A 22073-nucleotide genomic window follows, 5' to 3' on the forward strand; every position below is an offset into this window, starting at 1 on the left:
TTAAATTAAATATCCAATAACAAGGAATCTCTTTTGATTTCATCACTAAATTACCGATTATTTGTATATCAAAACTGTATAAAATATAAATATATAAAACGTGAAGATGTGATGATAATGAAAGACAAAAGTATATCATTCGCTCTTACTGTCAAATCGGTGCAAACTCTGCAGAAAAGAATAGATTCATATGTTAATTGTTCTTTGATTTTAACATAAAATCATTTGATGAAAGTTTTGTCAAAATAAAAATAAAAAAATCCTATAATTTTTTTTTTTTTTTGGCCTGAATATGAAAATTTTCTATTTTTTCTTTTCGCTTTATTCTCTAAAGATTCTTTATCACAACACAGACTCCCCTTCTAATTCTTTTTACAATATTTCTATATGACAAATTTTAACATAGATATGTAGGACAGTTTTTATTTTCACTCTAAAGCTCTTCCAAAACTGTTTACATTCTTAATTTCAATAATAGATGGTATGATTTGTATGTAATAGCTTGATATGTGAAAACAATTATATCTGTCTGTTTTCACTACACAATGTGGAATTATTAAAGCAATAAAATAAATTTGGTTAAAAAAATTGCCATTCACTTTATAGCATGAAACCGAAATTATTTGAGGTCATATCAATTTTTAAGTAGCTTATTTATTTTTGCCTTACTGACGAAAACTTACAAAGAAAGATGTTACTATACAAATACTTTAATTAAATTTCATTTCAGTTATTTTTAATAACTGATATCTTTTTCTCTGCGTAAAATAAGTTTTAGAATGCTGGAAATTCGGCAAATCCAGATTTAAAATTGTCAGTAGGGGAAGATAAATGCACGCCTGGACTCAATGACGTCAATTGCCAGTGGAACGTTATTGCCGACCTCGCCATAGAGAATGGTGCTTTCAACAACAGCTGATGCTCTTACCATTGAGGACATGGACCGTGATGTTGGCGGGATCAGCATACGAGGGCTGGCAAGAGTAGTTTCCGGAGTCAGATGGCCTGGCGTTCTGGATGCGCAGGCGAGAAACGGTTGTCGGCCCATTCTCCGTTGTCACCTTGATTCCACCCCTCGATGAATCGTAATTGATCATTCTGTCATCGTGGTACCAGAAAACAAACACGGGAGGAGAAGTGCTCTCTGTAATGATGCACGTCAGATTGATAGTTGAACCGCTCTGAATGTAGAGATTAGGGCCCTCAGGGATATGAGCTCGAGACACTGGAAGAAAAAAAAGAAGATTATAAGGCATTGTTAAAGAAATTATTAAAATTATTTGCAGCTATTAAATTTATATCTTTCCTTATGTTAGACAGAAATTGTTTGTTGGTTTCGTTTTGGATATGCTGTCAGACATCCAAAAATTTAAAATCTAGTGACTTTGAAAACTCGTCGTATTTGAATTCTTGGTGCATATTTAACCGTAACTGGAGATTTGAGTTAAATTGATTCCACGGTGTTCATTGGCTCTGATTATCTAGTATCCTATTATTTAGTGTTTTTTTGTGTTTGAATACAATAATCTCCACTGTATCTTCAAGTACTACTTTTAGCAATATGTTGGCAGAAGTCCAAGTTTGAACACACGCATATGATCGAGTTATTCTTTTTCAAAGTTTTCGTTATTATTTATGGAGTCATTGACTCCACATATCTAAAACTGTGATATGACGCACCACTTAATTTCTATATCCTTCACATTGCAATTCTTTATTTTTATTCATTAAATTCTAACAATTATTAATGTTAGTGTCATCTCATAATATATAAAGTAAGTATTCATCAAAAAGATTGTTTAGGTTTTTCTTATAATATCCTTCCGATATTTAATATTATAATTTTACCATTTTTAATATTAATATTTTTGGTAATTAGATTATTTCCAGAATATTCAGTGTTTCCAAAATAAATTCCAATGTTTTTTATAAAATACAAGACCGAAAAATTACAGTGGAGTCTTTTAAACTTCATATCTCTGACCGCGTGAGGAAATTCATATCTCCAGTGATGGTTCAATGTTAATCTGAGAGACAAAGAATGTTCGAGGAGACAATAAACCAGGTTCTTCTAAGACAAACAATGTCTTTGAATGAAAAATTTGAATAAAGATGCCGCCTCAGTTAAATTCATCATCTATTCACCGTTGTAAACATCGAGGTCTATCACAAAATATATCCCAGATATATCTTCAGATCGTCACTCTATTCTAAATAAGTCTTTTATTTTTCGTTTACTTAGTTCTGTATTATTAATTAAAATATGTTCCATTCTGCAGACTAGTAGTGCTGAAAAAAAGCATTACATGATTTATAAACGGATAAAGTTGTTGAAGCTCATATTAATTACTCTAATTTTCTAATCTTGCGTGACCTTATTTTCTAAGCCAGTTTGATTTATGGATTTATTTAACTTGGGATAAGGTAATTTGCAAATTTAAGCTTTAAATATCAAACTGATTAACGAATGATTAGCATTCTAATGTTCGTGTTAATTTCCTCGTTATTTTAAGATCTTGATGATTAAAGACTTTATTATTTAATTTGTAAATCCCTTAATAAATTTCCGACCAGAAATTCGTAGAAGGATATATTTTTCCACAAACCTTTAAATCTTTCCAAACAAAATAATAAATTGTTATAAAACTGATTTTGTGTAAAATCATTAAAAATCCGAAATTTTGCTTGATAAAATCGATATTTATTAAAATAATATGGAATGTATTTAGTAATTATACGGAATTATTAAATACAGAAATTAGTTCTTCATGATATTTTTTTCAATACACCGTGCATTTAGTCACGTAACTTGTACGGAATCACAATATATATAATATACATTAAATTCTTCAATAAAGGTTTTAAATTTCCATTTATAGTTAAAATCTGATTTTTCAGGAAATAATAATTTATTCTTTATTTCATTCATTTTTTAAATTTCATTATTATATATAACGAAATATCAATTATATTCTATTTTATACAGTATATTTCAGTGTATTTTATAATATATAAATATACTAAAAATAATTTCAATTTGCTAAATGTTTATAAAAATGCTATATTTTTCATATATTATAAGTATATTTCATATATTATTTCTTATACATTTTCTATTAATTATTTTTGTATAATTATTCATTTATTCTTACTTAAAAGGTTTTGCAATTAATACTTCAAATATATTGCTATTATATTAATAAATTCCAGTGGATAATTTTAAAATACTTTGCACTCATTGGAGTGCATTTTTGCAATTTTTACAATTGCATTGTATTTTATTACAATATACAGCATACATTACATTGCATTACAATACACAGCATTCTTACAATTACATTGAATCACAGAATAAAATTCCGAAACATACGATACTTTTTGCCTTTGCTTTATTTATTATTATGATGCGTATGAGATTGAACTTTCAATCAGTTTAAAAATTTTCTTTATTATACTTCGATTGAAGACGTTACTTTCAACCCATTCAAATTCATTATAAGTCGTTAGATTCAAAGCATTTTTTTGCATGTTCAATTTGATAAAATCAGACAACGTTTATTATAGTTAACGTTGCTTATCTTATTTAATTCACAACAAAGTTATGTTTTCATGGCATTTACTAATTGCAATTTACAGTTTATGCATTGGCAAATACCTATACCAGTATAATTAAACATTGACATGATATATATAATTATATTTCAGATTATTTAAAGGCATTATAATATCAATTACATAGGAAATATATTATAATCATACAGATAATTGCAATACAGAAATAAAAATGAAAATTGAATTTATTGAAGTTTCATTAATAATTAATTTTTATATTATTAATCAAGAATTAACACTGAGTAATGTCTAGAATTGTACTTAGAAAAGTTTAATTGAAAATTCTTGGTTACTGTGCATAAATATAAATATCTGAAATGAAAGTTTTTAAAATATGTTTCTTTAATAATCTTCATGACATGATACTTATCAAATCTAGTATACCCTTTTTACATCGTTTGAAAAAGGAAATTTTCTTCATGTTGTTATATTATCCATGAAATTTCAAAGATACACTACACTACACTTAGAAATTGAGAACAGCACTTTTAAAATAAGCGAGCTTTCTGACATAAATTCCTAAAACGTGTTACTCATGTCTAAAAACTTCAACAACGTTTATTGTACAAAGAAAATGACGGCAAAATGCTAAAATTCTGAAGCTGAGAACAAGAAACAATAGCGAAATTCGCACGTGTATGGAAGGCATCAACATAAACAGGATTCAAAGAACAATTTAAATGTCATTTACACGCTGCGTTAGTTTACGAGGTGATTACTATCCCATTATCTAGTGCAGATCTGCCGTTACTTATTTACCTCGTAAATCAAACATGTGAACATCTTCTTCCAAGTAGAGCAAGATTTGCATTCTATGTCAGAAGATTCAAAGAACAGTGGCGTACAAAAGTGCATTTATATTCCGTACGAAGGAGAAGGATAGTTTTGCATATGTAATGGAATGCTGCAAAAGTTAACTCTGTTTCTTAAACTTCTGTCAAGGTTATTTATTACAGTAATAAATCTGAGAAAACGCTCTAGTTTATGGTTAAAGGTAACGGTATGTGGAAAGGAATGGTCTGGGCATCATTATTTCAGCTTATTTACTTTCATTCGTTGTATTCTGAAGTAGTTAGTTTAGAAACAAAGTTGCACAATTAAAATTAATTCACTTTAGTAATCATTAACTTAGCAAAATTGGAGACCTCAGTATGATTAAACATTTAGAAATATTTACTAGTTGCACAATCTTAAATTTCATATAAATTAAGCTTGTAAAACTATTTTAAAAATGAAATCGAAGCATTTAAGACCAACTATGAATGTAAGAAATAATATGATAGATTTATTTATTACGGGAATTAAATTTGTTTGATTCTTTTTATTATAATTTACTAGTTAAAACTGTTTCGAAGTATTTTATGTTTTGAATTAGTATGCTTTCTTTTATTCTAATTCAATTCTAATTGTTCAGTAAAAACGAAATAAAAGTTTAAGTTATGTAGGAAGATAGCTCTAACTCATTTTGTAATTGAATATTTTATTTTAATTTTTTTATACTTTATCTCATTCTAATCAAATCAAAAATTCAAAAAAAGGCATAAAAGTTTGAATTATATAAAAGTTGATCCTAACTCAGAAAATATTAATAAATATTGTTTGAGAATGTTGAACTTCCTTTCTATTTTGAAACAATAGAAGTAAGAATATCTTGCGACGATTTTTAAATTTAAGTTTATTGAAAATAAATTATAATAATTAATGAATGCTGCAAATAATTTAATACGAGAATAATTGAAAAAAAAAGTAAAGAAAGGGATATATTTTCATTATAAGAACTAGCAATAGTCCAGAAGTATTCTTTCAATATGGAGAGAAGGTTGTTTCACTTTCGAAACTTACAAAGAAGGTAATAATAATATATATATAAACATGCAATAAAGTATTTTTATATTGATACAATTTGAAAAATTACTAAAGCTACTTCGAAAAATATCCATAATACTAATATATTTTATTGCAAATTTTAAGAAGTTTGCACTTATAATAATTTTAATTATTTTCCTGTTGCTTTAAATAACTTTGTAGTATATTGGTTAGCTCTGCAAAAATTTATTCCAATTCTTCTATAATTTCAGATGCTATTACTTTGTAAATGTTATATCTTTTATTTTATTTTCTAATGGATAAAAAAATGGGATTATTTTTCTGCAAATACATTTTTTTTTAAAATTACAATGTTACAAGCTTTTTATAATTTATTTTGTGTAAATTTAAATTTTGATTCATTGGAATAAAACAAAGTTTAACAATATATAACGTTGAAAAAATATTTTAATGGACTTATATTAATATATTGTTAAAAAAATCATTATATGTTTTAGAAAATGTATTCCTTTACTTTTTTCGTTTAAGTGAGGCTTACATGACACCCAAATTTAGGATTTCATGTGTCATTTCCAAATAAATTTTCTGAAATTTCATTTTATATTATAAAAGAAAGCTATGAAGAAAGTTGTGCATGTTTCCAAAATTTCTGTCAAATAATCAATAGATGATTAATACCATTTACCTCTTCAATTGTCTTTTTGCTTCTTATGGACAATTATAGACTATTCTATAAAGGACTCAAGACATTATATAAAATAATGTTTAATATATAGTACGATATCAAACTGAATAACTGACTTAAACCAAATGATCCTTTAATTCAGGTAGATGAACTTCTACTATATTATTTCGAATAGCTGATCTTATTAAATTCTGATAAATTTAAACCGAGTTTACCTTTATATATTCATTATGGATACAGATGTCTATTTGGTTGGATTAGTTATTAAAGTTTAAAGTTTTTAAGATAAAATCTTTAAAACGCAATAAAATAATTAATATCTGAAACTTTTATGAGTCACTCATGATTCTAAATTTGACGTCTTGACATATTTTATTAAATTTCCTCCTAGATTTAATTTGTACCTCTTAGCATTGAATTCGTAACAATTCGTAAGTTATTGCAATTTTAAAAAGGAGTTAATTTACTGTAAAATATTAAGAAAGCAGGACCTAAATATGATTTTTAAAGAGATTGTTTGTAGTTAAAAGATCTTGGGTTACGATTCGTTAAAAAAATATCAATAACAACCCGTTAACTACGAAACCAATAATCTTTAAAAAACAACAATCCTCCGGAAAGAGTTTGGCGAAGAAATCTATACTCTTTTACACAACATCAATCAGCTCTTAAGGACATAATTTTAGACAAAGAAAAAAAAAAGTGGCAAACATCAATTGTGTTCTAGAGAAGTTTGAAGACCACGTCATGGCAAGTCTCTTATTCTACGTCATTAATAACCCATGCCCAACAGAGATTACAAGAACAAAAATTTGAAAACCTGGAGGAACGACGCTGGCTACCAAAAAATATTCGCCCTCGCCTGATTTATAGAAAATCGCGGATTTCCTCAGAACTTCGTGTAAAATGTCAATGTGTTGAAAAATGGCCCGGGCCTTTAACCGACGGGCTATGAGAGATTAATAATAGAGTGACACGAAGCGCAGGAACGGGATGGAACAATGGATGTTATTAACTTATGCATCGGATGTGTACAAGAGAATGACACGACTTAGGCGCTGCAGAATGACATTGATTAAACTTTAGCGCTCATTATTAAGAGGTAAGTAAATTGAAAGATATCTGTCCTGACTTATTGTCTTTATGGTTTTTAACAATATGTATGTTAATGTCAAGTCTGCTTAAAGGTAATCCAAACCCGATCAAAAGAAATCGTTTTATAATTTATGAAACATCTTGAAATTTATCAGATATTCAGTATATTTTTAGGGAATTTATACACTCATAGTTTTCTGCAGGAATTTCCTGCATTACTAGCTTTACTAATTTGAATTATTTTCGCTTATAATAATATTTTATTACTTTTGTGTATGTAGAACATTTTATATATTTTCACAAAATATTTCACTTTTAACTCATTATCACATTAATGTAATTAGATTTACCATTAGAAATCTTCTGCATAACTAATTTTACTAATTAGAATTTTTTTTACTCATGTTGGAATATTTTATTACTTTTGTGTATGCAGTGCATTTTATATATTTTCACAAAATATTTCACTTTTAACACTTTATCACATGAATATAATTTCATTTTCCATTAGAAATCTCGCCGGCGTCCTGGCCTAGGGGTACACGTCTTCTCTGTGATCTGGGTGACTCGTGTTCGAGTCCTGGTTCGGGCATGGTTGTTACTCACCCTGAGTTCTATCTGTGAGGTGCGTGAAAGAGCCCCCCCCCCTTGTGAAAAGGTGTTGTGCAAGAGAGCGAGTGAGTGTATTCTCATATCAGCTAAAAGTCAGATTCCTGTCCTCGGGTGATCAGGGGTCATTATCCTCAGAAGCTACAGAACCCCCTTTCCGTGGTGACACGACATCGTCATTAGAAATCCCCCTCGTAACTAGTTTACTAATTTGAATATTTTATTACTTTTGTATATGTCGAACATTTTATATATTTTACTTCTGAAAGTTTATCACACGAATGTAATTCTATTTTTTTATTTTAAAGACAATGTCATTTTTTATGGAAACATTCACTAAGAAAATCCCTACCATCGTGGTGGTTTGGCTGACATTTCCTGATGAATTTGATAATGTTTTATGATTTCTTTTCAGATGCTTTGAAAAGTCTTTTTTTAAAAGGCTTTATTAACCTTTAAACAGTGAAATCTAGTGTTTCCATGATTTTTTTTAGAATTTACTTCTTTGCTATGCTACGAATTATAGATGGCTGGGAGAGTACATTGGCTTTGAAACTATCTACCTATAGAGTAGTCAGAACAGGAATAAGTGGAACGCGCGCGTTACATCGTGTATTTTGCAAAGAAAAAAAAAAGTCAAATATAATTCTTATGATCTGTCCTATTACATCAGTGCAATCGATGCCCAGCCGAAACAGATAATGAATAGTTGTGAACACGTGCTCCTTTCAACTAATAAATGGAGAAAAAAAATATTTTGACTTTAAAAGAGTTTTGTTTATGTACTTTTACTATGTATTATGGTTTAAAAAGTTGCTTTGATTTTTTTTCTAATCGTAATATGTTTTTAAAAATCAACAAAATATTCCAAAATTATGCAATAAGTTATAACAAACCTCGGGGCAAATTGTAACAAATAAAAACTTCCGAAATGTTTCTTCATTTGTGTTTTATTCACGTACTTAGAGTTTCTGCTTCTTTTAAATTTTATCATGAATCTTGATATATTTTAGTGTAATTCATTAGCTTTCCGTTTTGATTCAATGTAGATTTTTTTTCGTGTAGATAACTGTTGTTGTTGTTACTTATGGCATTTTATAAGCCCGCTGATGAACTGGCAGCGATTTAAGCCGAGTGTGCAGTAACTCCTGAGGGCCAAGGCCCATCACTGAGCACTCTAGAATATAAGTCTGACTTTTAGCTCATATGAAGATTGCTTGCACATGTGCTTGCACTTGCATATACACATTTGCTTGCACAACCCCTTTTTACAGGTGGGGGGGGGCTCTTTTTCACACACCTCACAGATAGAACATAGGTAGAGAACAACTATGCCCGAACCAGAACTCAAATTCGGGTCGCCCAGATCAGGGGGAAGACGCTCTACCCCTAGGCCAACTCGCCGGCAGACAACTGTAATTGTTATAACAGTCAACTAATCTTCAAAAAAATATTTATGGTGTTAAAATTAACAATAGTATTGATTATCTTTTATGTATATAATAAGCGAGTTGTTAATTTATAAGAATAAATAATTATGCTCTTGAAATCTCGAATTATTTAAAAATATATCAAAAAAATTTCAAAAATTGTTAAAATCAACCCCTGTCTCCCCTACAATTATTTTATTTCTAATATTGGAATGATCGATAATTGATTGAATGTATGTAATTCGTGAGTTGAAGATAAAAGCATTCTTCTTGCACCTATTCGACATTATTTGCATCGCATCTTTCTAGCCATAAAGTCTGGTAGTTGCTATTCTATCTTGATTCACAGTACCCCATGTAAACTCAATACTACTCACTGGCTGAACATAATCGCTTGTTACAGTTATACATCGGTTTCGAAACCCATAACAGAATCTTATTATACTCTTGAAGTATATAATACTGGTTTATGCTCCAATGCGGTTTGATAAAAATGAAATTGAATTGTCTGTATTTGTATTCAACATTTCTATAATGATTTCCTTTGTAAGGCAGCTTCCATCCAATATTATTTACCAAATATTCTGAAACAATGCATAGTCTTCTCATCCGGGATATTTATTATTAACAATTTCACATGAATCTTAGAAACACATCTAAGAAATAGCAGCGTCAGTGGACAAAAGACGAAGAACTCGGGAGGGGAGTCCATTTTTTAGACTTTCTAAAGTAAATTTTGAATCAGCTGATTATATTGATTTAATTGACTCAATTGTGGAACTGTATTGTTAAAGAACAACCTCTTGCATTGCATATAAAGGGCAAATATTTGAAAGAAATGAGCAAGGAAGAAAAAATCCGGCCTTAATTTAGTGCAATTTTCATGTCGCACGCAATGAATACGTTCGTTCCAAATTTCAAGTAAAGAAAGAACTTCCAACGTTTGGTAAAGAGTGTAATATTATTTTCAAACCCTAATATTCAATATACACCAGGTGTTATTGGCCATAGTTAAGATATAGAATAATTGTTCTAATCTGTACTCTGCTACATGTAATTCAAGGGAAAAAATGCTATTGTTAATTAAAAAAAATCGAATTAAAAATATATGGATAATAATAATTATAATGTACAGTAAAAATTATGTGAATAATAATAATATAAATAGAAAATAATAATTATAGAATTAATATTATTCATTATACTTCTTAATCAATCAATTAATGTACTGATGTCAGAACTAATTTCGAAAAATAATAGTACGGTAGTCGAATTTTTTAAGAAATGCGATATTTTCTTTTATTAATTTTACCCAAGTTTTGATATTGGAGATGGGCAGTTAAATATTGAAAGAAATCGATAAAATGTTTTGTGGTTTCTGCTACTAAATGCTTCTGAATCTTTTTCCAAATATATTTTTAACTGAAAAAAAATTTCTATCTTTTTTTTTGTCTGTTTTTCAATTTTTAAAAAGACGCTGCTAAAGATTGAATAATATTAACGAATTTTTTGTCAGGTCTAAATGGCAAATTATGCAACTTATTCATCTATGTCAAAGTCTATTCGAAAAAAATTAATATATTCTGACCCACCATGATATATTGGATTCTTATATATTAATGTTGATGAAACAATTATATAACATTACAACACTAAATGCCTTTTGTATATGATATCTTAATTGTGTCTGTAATCGCTGGAAAGCTAATTTAGAGAATTTAAATCATTTTTGCAACAATATAGTAATTAATAGATAAATATGCTTATAAATGATAGTATACATTATTTCCATACTACATTTTCTTTTTCCGCAAAATAATTTGATTTATATATGCTATGACCTCTTATATGAAATAAAGATTTAGTATTAAAAAAAACTATAAAACTATAACTATGCATAGAAGGAAAGAGGATATTTCTTGAAAATGATTTCAAATTCTTTAACATTTTTGAAAACATTGTTGAAACATTTTGAACAACTGCTCTAAAATATGATATGCTACATTTAAAACAGAGTTCCCATGACAACCTGAAAACATTATTAAATACTTACGAATATTTTTAGCAAAATGTAGCCAGCTATATTTAGTAATGTAACTTCTCAAACATTACGTAATATACATTTTTGCCTAGCATAAATGTATATTATGTAATATTTGAGGAGAGCTGTGATAGTGATTATGCGTTTTTTAAAACTTTCTGTAGTAAAGTTCTATTTTTATGATTGAAACAATAATTGCAGAAAATTTGAATAGATGTTGTTATATCAATAAGTTAACAAAAGAAATATATATATATATATATATATATATATATATATATATATATATATATATATTGCAAATATTTGATATTTCATTTAATGATAGCTTTTGATTGGCTTTGAAATGAAAATATTTGGAAAAAATAAAAATTATTATAAAATATCACTTAAGTATGCCTAACATAAATGTAATATAAAAGGGAGTTTTTTTTTCCTAACTAGTAAAATTAAAATTTAGTTATAGTAAAAATTCATTGTTATTGTACCTTAATTTTTACATGTGCTCATAATAAAAAATGAATTTTACATAAGATTTTAAATGTTATGTTGTGTTAAGGTTCATTGATAATTAACATGTATTCTCATGAATATAAAATTATTTTAAATATAATATAGCATAAAAAGTTCTAAAAGGTCAAAGTGCATAGAATTCTAATGGATATTTAATTTCTTGTAAAGTAAATTTTAAGTTTAGTATCAATTAAGGTAATAATATTTAAAATTTCATATTGCTTAAATTATTATGTTATTAATTACACTTTCAATCTTATTAATTACTGCACTTTATATACATGATATAGTATCGATATTCACTATACTCTGCCAGATATAAATACATATAACTGACTTGAAATATATTCTGACATCCGTATAAAGCACATTTAGAGAAAATGTGAGTCGTGCAAAGCAGGCTACACTTTGAACTATCAGCTATGTACTCACAATAGATAATCCTATTATGTAAGCACGTATGAGAGTTTGGCATTTGCATCATAACAATAGATATAAATGGGATTGGTGAATTATCGCTGATGCGTGAGTGTAACATGGGTTATCTAACAATATGCTGTGAACATACATATATGTATATAACTAAGCAGTGAATAGCTGCTCTGTACTAGATTTGAATTTGTACTTGTATATCCTAAATTATTCTTCATTAAATACTTCTTAAATTATGCTTCTAAATCATCTTCTCTAAATTTAGAAAAATAAGATAAGCAGCAAAAAATAATTAAAATTTAGACATAAATAAAGGATTTGTCGTAATATATTTGCAGCCTAATTGTACAAAATACATCATTCCATTCCCTTCTATCACAATTACACTAATATTTGTGATTTAAAGTAAAATTTTAATTAATACGTTTATGTAAGATATTATTTAAAATCAAATTTCTTATGAAATAACTAAAAAAAAAAAATATTTTATTTATTTTCTACTTTCTGATGTTAAATTAACAATTCATTTTTATAAACATCATGAAACTTGACATAAACACTTTTGAAATTTTCCGCCATTAGGCACCAAAAGTATAAAATAAAAATTCAATTAAATTCATTGGTTATTTTTTAATTATATTTTGAAAATATTAAAACCTATTTTACTGTCAAAAAGAAACAATAGCATGGAATTTCAAAGGTCTGTTACTTTATGGAGTGGGAAAATGATTACAATACTTCATGTTTAAAAACAGAAATAATCATGTTAAATTAAAATATATAAGATTTATTGGCCTTATTTTTTATATGAATTTGAAATGTTTTTCATGATATTGATTATTAAGAGAGTTGCATTTATGTTAATTTTCAGTTCATTTTTGCATCGTTTGATGCTTCCTTATAATTTTAATAAAGAATAGATTTTGCAGAATAATCAGTTGTAATAAAATTTCAAAATAAATTAAATCATTTGAGGAGTGTTTCCATGAAAATAAATGGAAAAATTAATTTCAGAAAATTCTCATTAATTATGGATATATCAATTTTCTTTTTTAACCACAGAATATGCGAATCAGATTATTGCTTCAAAATGTAACACAAAAAGCAAACCTGAAGACTTTTCCATTTCATCTTAACTATTTCAGACTATAACATTTAAATTTAATTCAAATTTTTGATGAATATTTCAAACTTGCAGTCTGTGTCGAATGACTTATTCACCTGCTGTTGTTCAGCTCAATTCAGTTTCTAATACATAATTTGATACTTATGTTGCCTTAACAATGTAGTTTTGATCTTCAAATAGAAGAGCTGTTTAAGAAGTATTTTTCAGAAGTCTTCCCCTTGTTCGTATTGAAGGTGCTTCACGGATGTGTGTCTATTGGGCCGTGACACATGTATGGCCACATTTACATGTAAAGTGTAACTTTCAGCATTATTAAAAATTAACTTATCCATGGTGAATACCTTTTTTTTTAAATTTATCATTTAAAATGCTTATTTGATTGCAACGTTGCAATAGTGCAGCGTATTTTAGGTGCATTATAAAAATAAGCCCCATTCATTAGCTGGATTAAGAGATACGGGCAAAGGAAAGAAATGTATATAACTTTCCAAATCCCGGTTATAATTCTAAATATAAATACTTATATTGGAGTGCTATGCTCGTAGGTTCAGATATATTAATCAAATATAATAATAAAATTAAATTCATTATGACAGTGTCAATAAATAAGATAAAAGTAAAAGGATAGTAGCAAATCATGCAAAGAACTATATTTAAAAATACCATAAATATTACTGGAGAATACAGGATAACTAACTACATTATTATATATATATATAATATATTTCTTTTGTAAGCAGTGTAAAAATAATTTTTATGAAATATTATCTCCAAAAAATTACTACTAAAAATTAAAATTTGCTAGAAAGTCAAAATTTTGTAGAATTTGCAATTAAATTGACAAAAAAAATTGAAAACGTCTATATATAATATATATTGTTATTACCAAAACTATATTTGTGTGAAATTTGCGAGCTTTAGTTCCAAATTTCTGCCCTTCAGATCGCCAATAATCAGAAGTAAATATATATATGTATATATATATATATATATATATATATATATATATATATATGTATATATATATATATATATATATATATATATATATATATATATATATATATATATATATATATATATATATATATATATATACATGTGTGCATTTTATTTTATAGTTAATATATTCGTTTAGAAAAAAAAAATCTGAATGATGACTTACATGTCATCTTATCTGACAAGTGTCTATCAATCGAAACAAGATAGACGAGAGCAAATATTTCAATATTAAATAATTAGCTTTTAATAAAAAATTATTCGTATTATAGTATTTTTGAATATATTTTATGTGTTTTCATTAATCTCATCTTAAAAAAATTACTTGTCTATTTTTAGGCATTACAAAAATTTTTAAAGTCTAAAATCTATAAGGTACGAGGATGGGGGAGGAAATCCAACAAATGATAATATATATTAGTAACGTAAAACAAATGATATTATAATTTATAAGTATAAACATAATAATATCGTACGCAATAACAGATTGAGAATTACATTCCTTATAACAAAGTTTTATTCATTAACGATAATACTTTTATTTAGGTTTTAGTTTTTCAGTATCACATTACAACGATACTGACTTTTTTTTACTGCATGGTAAAATGCATTCGAATGAGAATGCATAACTATTATATAGTCTATAACATTCATAAAATATTGTGATGTTAAGGGGGTAATGTTTTTAAGGGGTAAATGTTTCTCATTTAAGGAGATAATGTATCAAATAAAAAAAAAACAGAAAACAAAAAATAATAATAATTTTTACGAAGCAACTAAATAATATATTTGGCACTGACTAAATTAAAAATATTTTCATGTGTAATTCGTTAAACGCCATAATTACTTTACTATAAAAGTCTTTTTCTGTATATAGTCATTTTTGCAGTATTATATCTACCTAAATGCAGTTTTAGTGAAAAAAAAAAACTCTTTTATTATATTTAATGTTTGTTAAATTAAAATTAAAATATGTTTGAAGAAGATGATTTTGAATACTGCAAATTTTATTAACAAATGCTGAAGAATAAAAATGTTTTATAGAACAAAATAAAAGACAATTAATTAAAGAATAAAATTTTCATTAATAAAAACTTGGAAATGAGTTAAATAAATAATTTCCTAAAACAAATTGTTAATAATGTTTTCAAACTTCTAAGAATTTTACTGAAGTGCTCTGGCAACAACTTGTATCCTTGTTCGTCAAAAAAGTATTTTATTTGTCCATGAAAGATTGACTTCACAAGCTTTCATTTAGATTTTAAAAATGTACTTATGTTTTCTATCGATTCTTGTTAAATCACTACTTCAAAACGGAGGAAATGTATTATATATAGATTTGTACAAGCATCAAAGAATAATTTAAAAAAGTGGTAAAGTATTAATTATTCAAACATTGATTAGCAAAATAGTACCTAGTATAAGTTTCCTTATTTCGTAATCGTCTGCGCTTTTATTGGTAGAAAATTGATAACATTTAGAACAATTGTGCAGAAATGAAATTAATGTCGTTGAAAAGAACAATGTGTAAAAATATGTTTCCATGGATAATTTTCTCCAAATTTACTATAAAAAACAGGCTATATTTGGGTTTTTTTTCCATCATAGTTTGTAGTCGATGAAATGAGTTTACCTTTGCTCTCTCTAAAGTTTTATTTCACTTATCTTCATCAGAGCGTTAGACTTTTGTGTTTATGACACATTAAATCGTCCCTTCAATGCCATTGCAAACCTATGCCAAAATATTCCTAATAACGTGGGGCAGAATAGTTAAAAGTCACAACGTTTTCACCAAAGAAGTATTTACAAATTATTCTATTTCAGAATCGTATGCTTAAAGTTTTCTAAACGATTAATAATAACCGGAAGATAAATTAATGAAATGTCTACCATTAAAAAAGCAGAAATTTTAAATTTGTGATGGCATATATTTGTTTTCGCTATACTTTCCTCGGAAGCATCTGCCTTTGGGAAATAGGTGAAGTATGGGCTCATTTCTCACAGATTGAACTGTTGTGAGCATCTTTTTCATTTACTAGCAACAGCTCTAGTTTTCTTGTCTCTGATTAACTCATGTCTGTTTGCAGGTATCGTAAAATTTCTATTTAGAAGCAAGTGAAAACGGTCAATAAGATTGTAAAACAAAGCTGGAATTAACCTATAGTGGTAGAGAGGTTCAAGTTAAAACATTTGGAACACTGTGAGAGGTGAGTTCAAGAATTTGTCATTTGCAAAATTATTGAAACGACTAATATTCACTGTATATTATATATTTTAAACGTAATAGTAAGCTCGATTATGATTTTTTATATTAATATCCTTTTTTTTTCGTTTAAATTAGAGCTTCCCTTAAACAAAAATTCAAAACGTATTTGAGGCACTAGTTTCCGACCTAATTTAAATTGCATCATTTGCTGCAGAATGTGTTGGATATTGAAATACTGATGAATGTTTGAGGGCATATAGCATATGAGTTCTCTGAAAATAAGTTAATTAAATATTTAAGAAAATATAGTGACAAATTATATGACATTACATAATATTATTCATAATCTGTTTGTAATTTTTAAAATTCTTTTTATTTATCTAAATATGTCATTAAAAATAATCAAATATCATTTTAGCGCGCTTTAGAGATGCTTGAAACATAACACATTACTTTCACAATTCCAAACCTAAAACTGCTCTTTTGCACAAATATACGAAATCTTTTATCTTGTATCAAATATCTCAGTGAAGGTAAAAAAATATATCAGAATTTTAAATGTTTTAGGATGAAAACGTTTTGTCGACGCGTGCAACTATTACCATTTCATATATTTTTGCATTTCAAAATATATCCTTATATTTTCTTGCTTTCTTTCGCTTTAGGGAAAAGTGACGATTCGGCATATATTTTGTTATATTCCTTTTTATCTAGGATATGTGGAATTCCTTCTTTTCTTGCATGAAGGGGGAAAAAAAATCTTCAACACGTAAAGCAAACTAACAGCCGAAACTCATATTTCGGGGTTCATCCTGTTATTTCACACTTTCCTGCCTTTTCTAGTGACATCACAAAAGCTTTTTTTTTCCTCCGTCCACTTCTACCTAGGAAATACCTTTTCGCCCTTCCTATTCCCGAAAGGGGTCTTTCGAGTCGAGTATTTGATGTGCAGCGCCGCCTGTCGCCGTAAAGCGGAAGATATTCCTATTTGGGGCGCTATGAATAATGCCATTATAAATCAGGGCGTGACTGTGAGCGCATATAAGAGACTGGCCCATGAATATCCACTACTTCCTTTGTATTTTCTTTCCCTCTATTTCAGTAATATTTTTATCCCTTACTTTCGGACTCGTTCGATCGAAAACGAGATTTATTGATTAGTTTCTGTACTGCAGTCACGTTTGCCAATGAGAAAGCACGGCAGTTGATTTTCGGTAATCATTTTCCTCAGCGGTCGTGTGGATTCTTCCAATATTTCAATTCCGTCGTTGAAAGATGACTCTAGAAATGGAACTGACACGTGAGTAAGTGTTTCAGTGTTCAGAGTATTAAATGGAAATCAAGAGTCCACATACAAACCATGTTCCGGCTTCAAACAGTGGAACGTGGGCTGGAAACTAATTGATTTTGGGGGCTTCAGGAGCAGCAATTGCAAGAATTATTCTGTTCTTAGATCATGTTTCAATCGTTGGTAATCTTTTGTATATTGAATGAAATCTGAAATTACTTATCGTAATCTGATGCATGAACATTTAAAGAGGCGTAGCATTTCAGAAGATATTAATGAATATGATATGTATTTAATAATGCATCATTTTAATCAAAATAAAGATAAAAAAGTGTATCACTTATTAATATTTATTTTACCAAAATAAACATAAAAAATTAAGCACTTTTGTATAATTTTCTCGATAGTAAATATTTGATTGCCCTTACATTTTAAATTTTTTGTAATTAAAAGAGGTTATTTTTATTACATTATTTATTGCCAATAATTTCAAAACCGCAATGTTGAAACGTTAGAACACTGACATAGTTTAAAAAGATATTACATTATAATTCAACATTGCAATGCAGGTATAAACTATGTCAGACTAATAGAAAAGCTAACATTAAATGTTTTCCTGAAATAAATTGGAAAATAACAGGACTTGTTTGCAATCAAAATTACTTTTACACACTTAACTACCGATTAATAAGTATTTTGGATGCCTTATAATGCGTTAATCCTCTTCTTGATTAGTCACATTATAAAACCAAACAAAGCACTGAGAGATAACAGCATGGATAATGATAACTAATGTTAGAGCAAATGATTAATATCTCTTTAGTTAAGTCATCGTATTGCTTAGAAATAATATAAGAAGGAAAGTCTATAAATTTCTAGATAACTAATTGCATAAAATTATTTTTATAGAATTCACGATTTTCTTTCTTTGCTTATATTTAAGAAAATGAATCAGTAAAAAATTTTAACCACGTAAATATTTTATATTGTTAAGATATTTATGCATTTTGCAAAATATAAGGATTTGACATTACAAAAAAAAAAAAATGGTATATAACTGAGACCTAGCTTTAAGACAAATTCTTATATTTAAAAGTTATTTCCCCAGAATGAACAGTACATATACTAAGATTTATCTGGTGTTTGATTAATGGCATTGGATACAAAATTTATTAAATATAACCAAGAGTGGATGGCGGACTTTTAAGGGGCCCGGGTCATGAATTCAATCCCTTCTGGTGGTTGGCTTCATCATCATGCTCTAAAAATGAAAAGATAACGCTCGTGTTTATAAGCATGGCGTTGCGTTTACGGCTAGTTGAAGGAGAATATAGGCACGTCGAATGATACAACGTTATTAACTTAGCCGACAAATAAGATCCTAAATAATAACATTTTTTATGAATTAAATAGTCAGGAGCATTAGACATAGAGTATGAAACATAAGCAACGACTACTTTTATAATTCAAGTTCCTGTTTATTTCATTATGTAGTGTTATCACTATATGTATAAACATCGAACTTCTTTTATGATAGTGTGCACAAACATAGATGATCTGCCGTGAGTGGCATGAGTACAAACAAGGGTATTGCGCCAATAAATCACTTATACCAGCCAACCAACTTCTCTGCCATGAGTCATAATAAATAAATAGAAATATATGCATTTTAAGTATACTACATTTACTTCTAAATATTAAATTAATATGCACTACATTAATTCCTTCATTATACTAAAATGTAACCTTAAATAAATTATTAACATAAAAAATGTGTTGAAATGTGATGCTGAATTGCCCAGTTTATTAAATGAGATACACTTAGGGATTGTGCCCTAAGGTGGCACTACTTTTGAAATCCACCTCCCTATATAACGTTGTCGGAAAATCATGCAAAAAAAAAAGCGTTCAAAACTTTCATTATCATTGCTTGTTAGATATTCATTTGTTCTACCTTGTCATGCAAAGTTGACTGATGTTTCACAAAACATAGATGAGAAGAAAAAAAAGATGTCGATAGCGTCATCACGGTGCCAAACTAGATTTTAATTATTTATCTTTGACAGCTAACTAATACCCAGAACTCTACATGACTTGCAAACAGGATCTCTGCTTCTCTAGTTGAATTCGAAATTCATGATTCTTCTCGGGCCCAAAAAATGAACTACCTCTCCTCTTATAGTAGGGACAGAGAACAAAACAAAGTAATATCCTGGATACATGAGAAGGCATTTGTTTCGCTTTTTTCAAAATGAATATTTAATCGCATTCTTCGAGTCCGGCCGAAATAGAATAGCGTGTTTATTCAACTTGAAAGGCGGATTATCCGGCGAACGTACTTAAAGTGTTGACAGATGAGAAGTTCACCAAAGCTCGTCTGTATGCAAATGATTTCTTGATGAATACGAGCACGGAAATAGAGAAAAAGCCATCCAAAGAGAGCTCGGGTTCATTTAGATGACGCTTACCTAGAACTCATATCCTGTCTAAAAGCACGTACAACGTATTGGATCGTCTTAGTGATCATTAGTGCTGCTTCTCTGGAATATTAAAATCTAAGGGGCAAGTACGAAGCACAACAAAAATGATAAGTTACAAAAGATTTTATACATCAACTTTAAAGTTTATGTTTTAAGACTTGCAACATTATTAGTTTAAAAAATAAAGATTGTTCTGCCTTTGATTATAGCGTATAAGAATGTTTCCAATGGACAAATAAAATTAGTTAGAATTACTTTTGCTAGAGATAAATCATGCCAACGAATTTCTTTATTTTACAATTTTGACATTTTCTAGCGAAAGAAAAAAATATGGATGTTTGTTTATAGAATGTGAATTTTATGTTATCGTAAAATCCATTGAGTAAAAGAAAGAATGCAGTGTATTAAAATAAATATAACTATTACAAGAAACCAGTTTTATGATAAAATATTTTTCTAATAATTTTTTTTTAGTTAAAGTCATGGTAGAAATGATTGAGATATAAATATTCTACAACATTTGCCTTTGCAGAATGACAAGGGTTATCGGTAATTAGCATAAATAATCGAATATTAAAAGGCGTATAAAAGTTATTTTCTTTTCTACCGATTATACTCATATCTTGATCAAAATTCTACTTTCCCAAGAGAATTATTTTTTTTTTTTGAAAAAGTAGATTAGTTGTATAATTTAAGCTCTCAGACAAAAAAAATATGAGAATGACTTTTGCTCTCATATGTTTCTTGAACTCATAACAACTTTTTTCATAAGTTTTCTAATATGTTCTAAGAGAGAACATTTCATAATCTAAATTTAGCTGTAGTATAATTATACTGTCAAAACTAATTAAAACTGTCTTAATTTTATTACAATGTGCTTAAAAATTGTTCTCTTGTAGTTAAAAGTTCATATGATCTAAATTTAACTGTAGAATAATTATGTTATCAAAATAATTAAAATTGTCTTACAGTTTATTTACAATTTATTTTTATTACAACATTCCATAATTTTAAAAAAAAAATCGGTAAATGAACAAAAATTAAAATCCTGCTTATATAAAATAATACATTGACAAATTAGAAATAAATAAATAAAATAATTAAAAAATAATTAAAAATCAGTTTAGATGAAAAAGTTACTTTAGCTTCTAAATTATGAATAAACTACAGAAATTTCAACATCCATATATTTATTTATTTATTTATTTTTATAGTAATCATTTAAAAAATTTATACGTGATTCTAATACTTATATATATTACAATTTTTCAATAACTAAAATAAATATATCTACTTACATTTAAAAATAGGAGTATATTTGTATTTTAAAGTTCCTAATATCCTCAAGCTTTAATCAAACCGTAAAAGATGGTAATCTGAGGACAAACCTACTATAAGGAAAGAATTTATAAACACCAATCTAATGTCTATATCGATGAACATTTTGTTCACTTGAAGGCCCTCTTGGCTTAACCAAAACCATTAGAAAGATTAATTTTGACTTACAAAGAATTGTAAAAACCACGGGCTGATTTTATTAGACTTACATGTGCAAAATAGCATTTAAAATGAATGACATTTAAATAGAATGAATTTAAAATAGTTTTTAAATACTGACAATGTGTGCAAGTATCCCAGAAAAAAAGTAAATGTAAAAGGGGAATATGCCAATATTATACTTTTTCCCGAAATTCTGTAAAGTGATGGATTTTTTTTATATAAATGGAATT

General features: G+C 27.7%; 1 protein-coding gene across 2 annotated transcripts in view; it reads right to left on the minus strand.

The window, feature by feature from the left end:
- LOC129979136 (lachesin-like) overlaps positions 1-22073 on the minus strand; it is a 427503-nt gene that overhangs the window by 9627 nt on the left and 395803 nt on the right. For both annotated transcript variants that reach the window (XM_056090691.1, XM_056090690.1), the window contains one exon: positions 929-1225. In XM_056090691.1, coding sequence (XP_055946666.1) covers positions 929-1225 — 297 coding nt within the window. The remainder of the gene's footprint in view (positions 1-928; positions 1226-22073) is intronic.

This window comes from Argiope bruennichi, chromosome 1, assembly GCF_947563725.1.
Source record: "Argiope bruennichi chromosome 1, qqArgBrue1.1, whole genome shotgun sequence".
Lineage (NCBI taxonomy): Eukaryota > Metazoa > Arthropoda > Arachnida > Araneae > Araneidae > Argiope > Argiope bruennichi.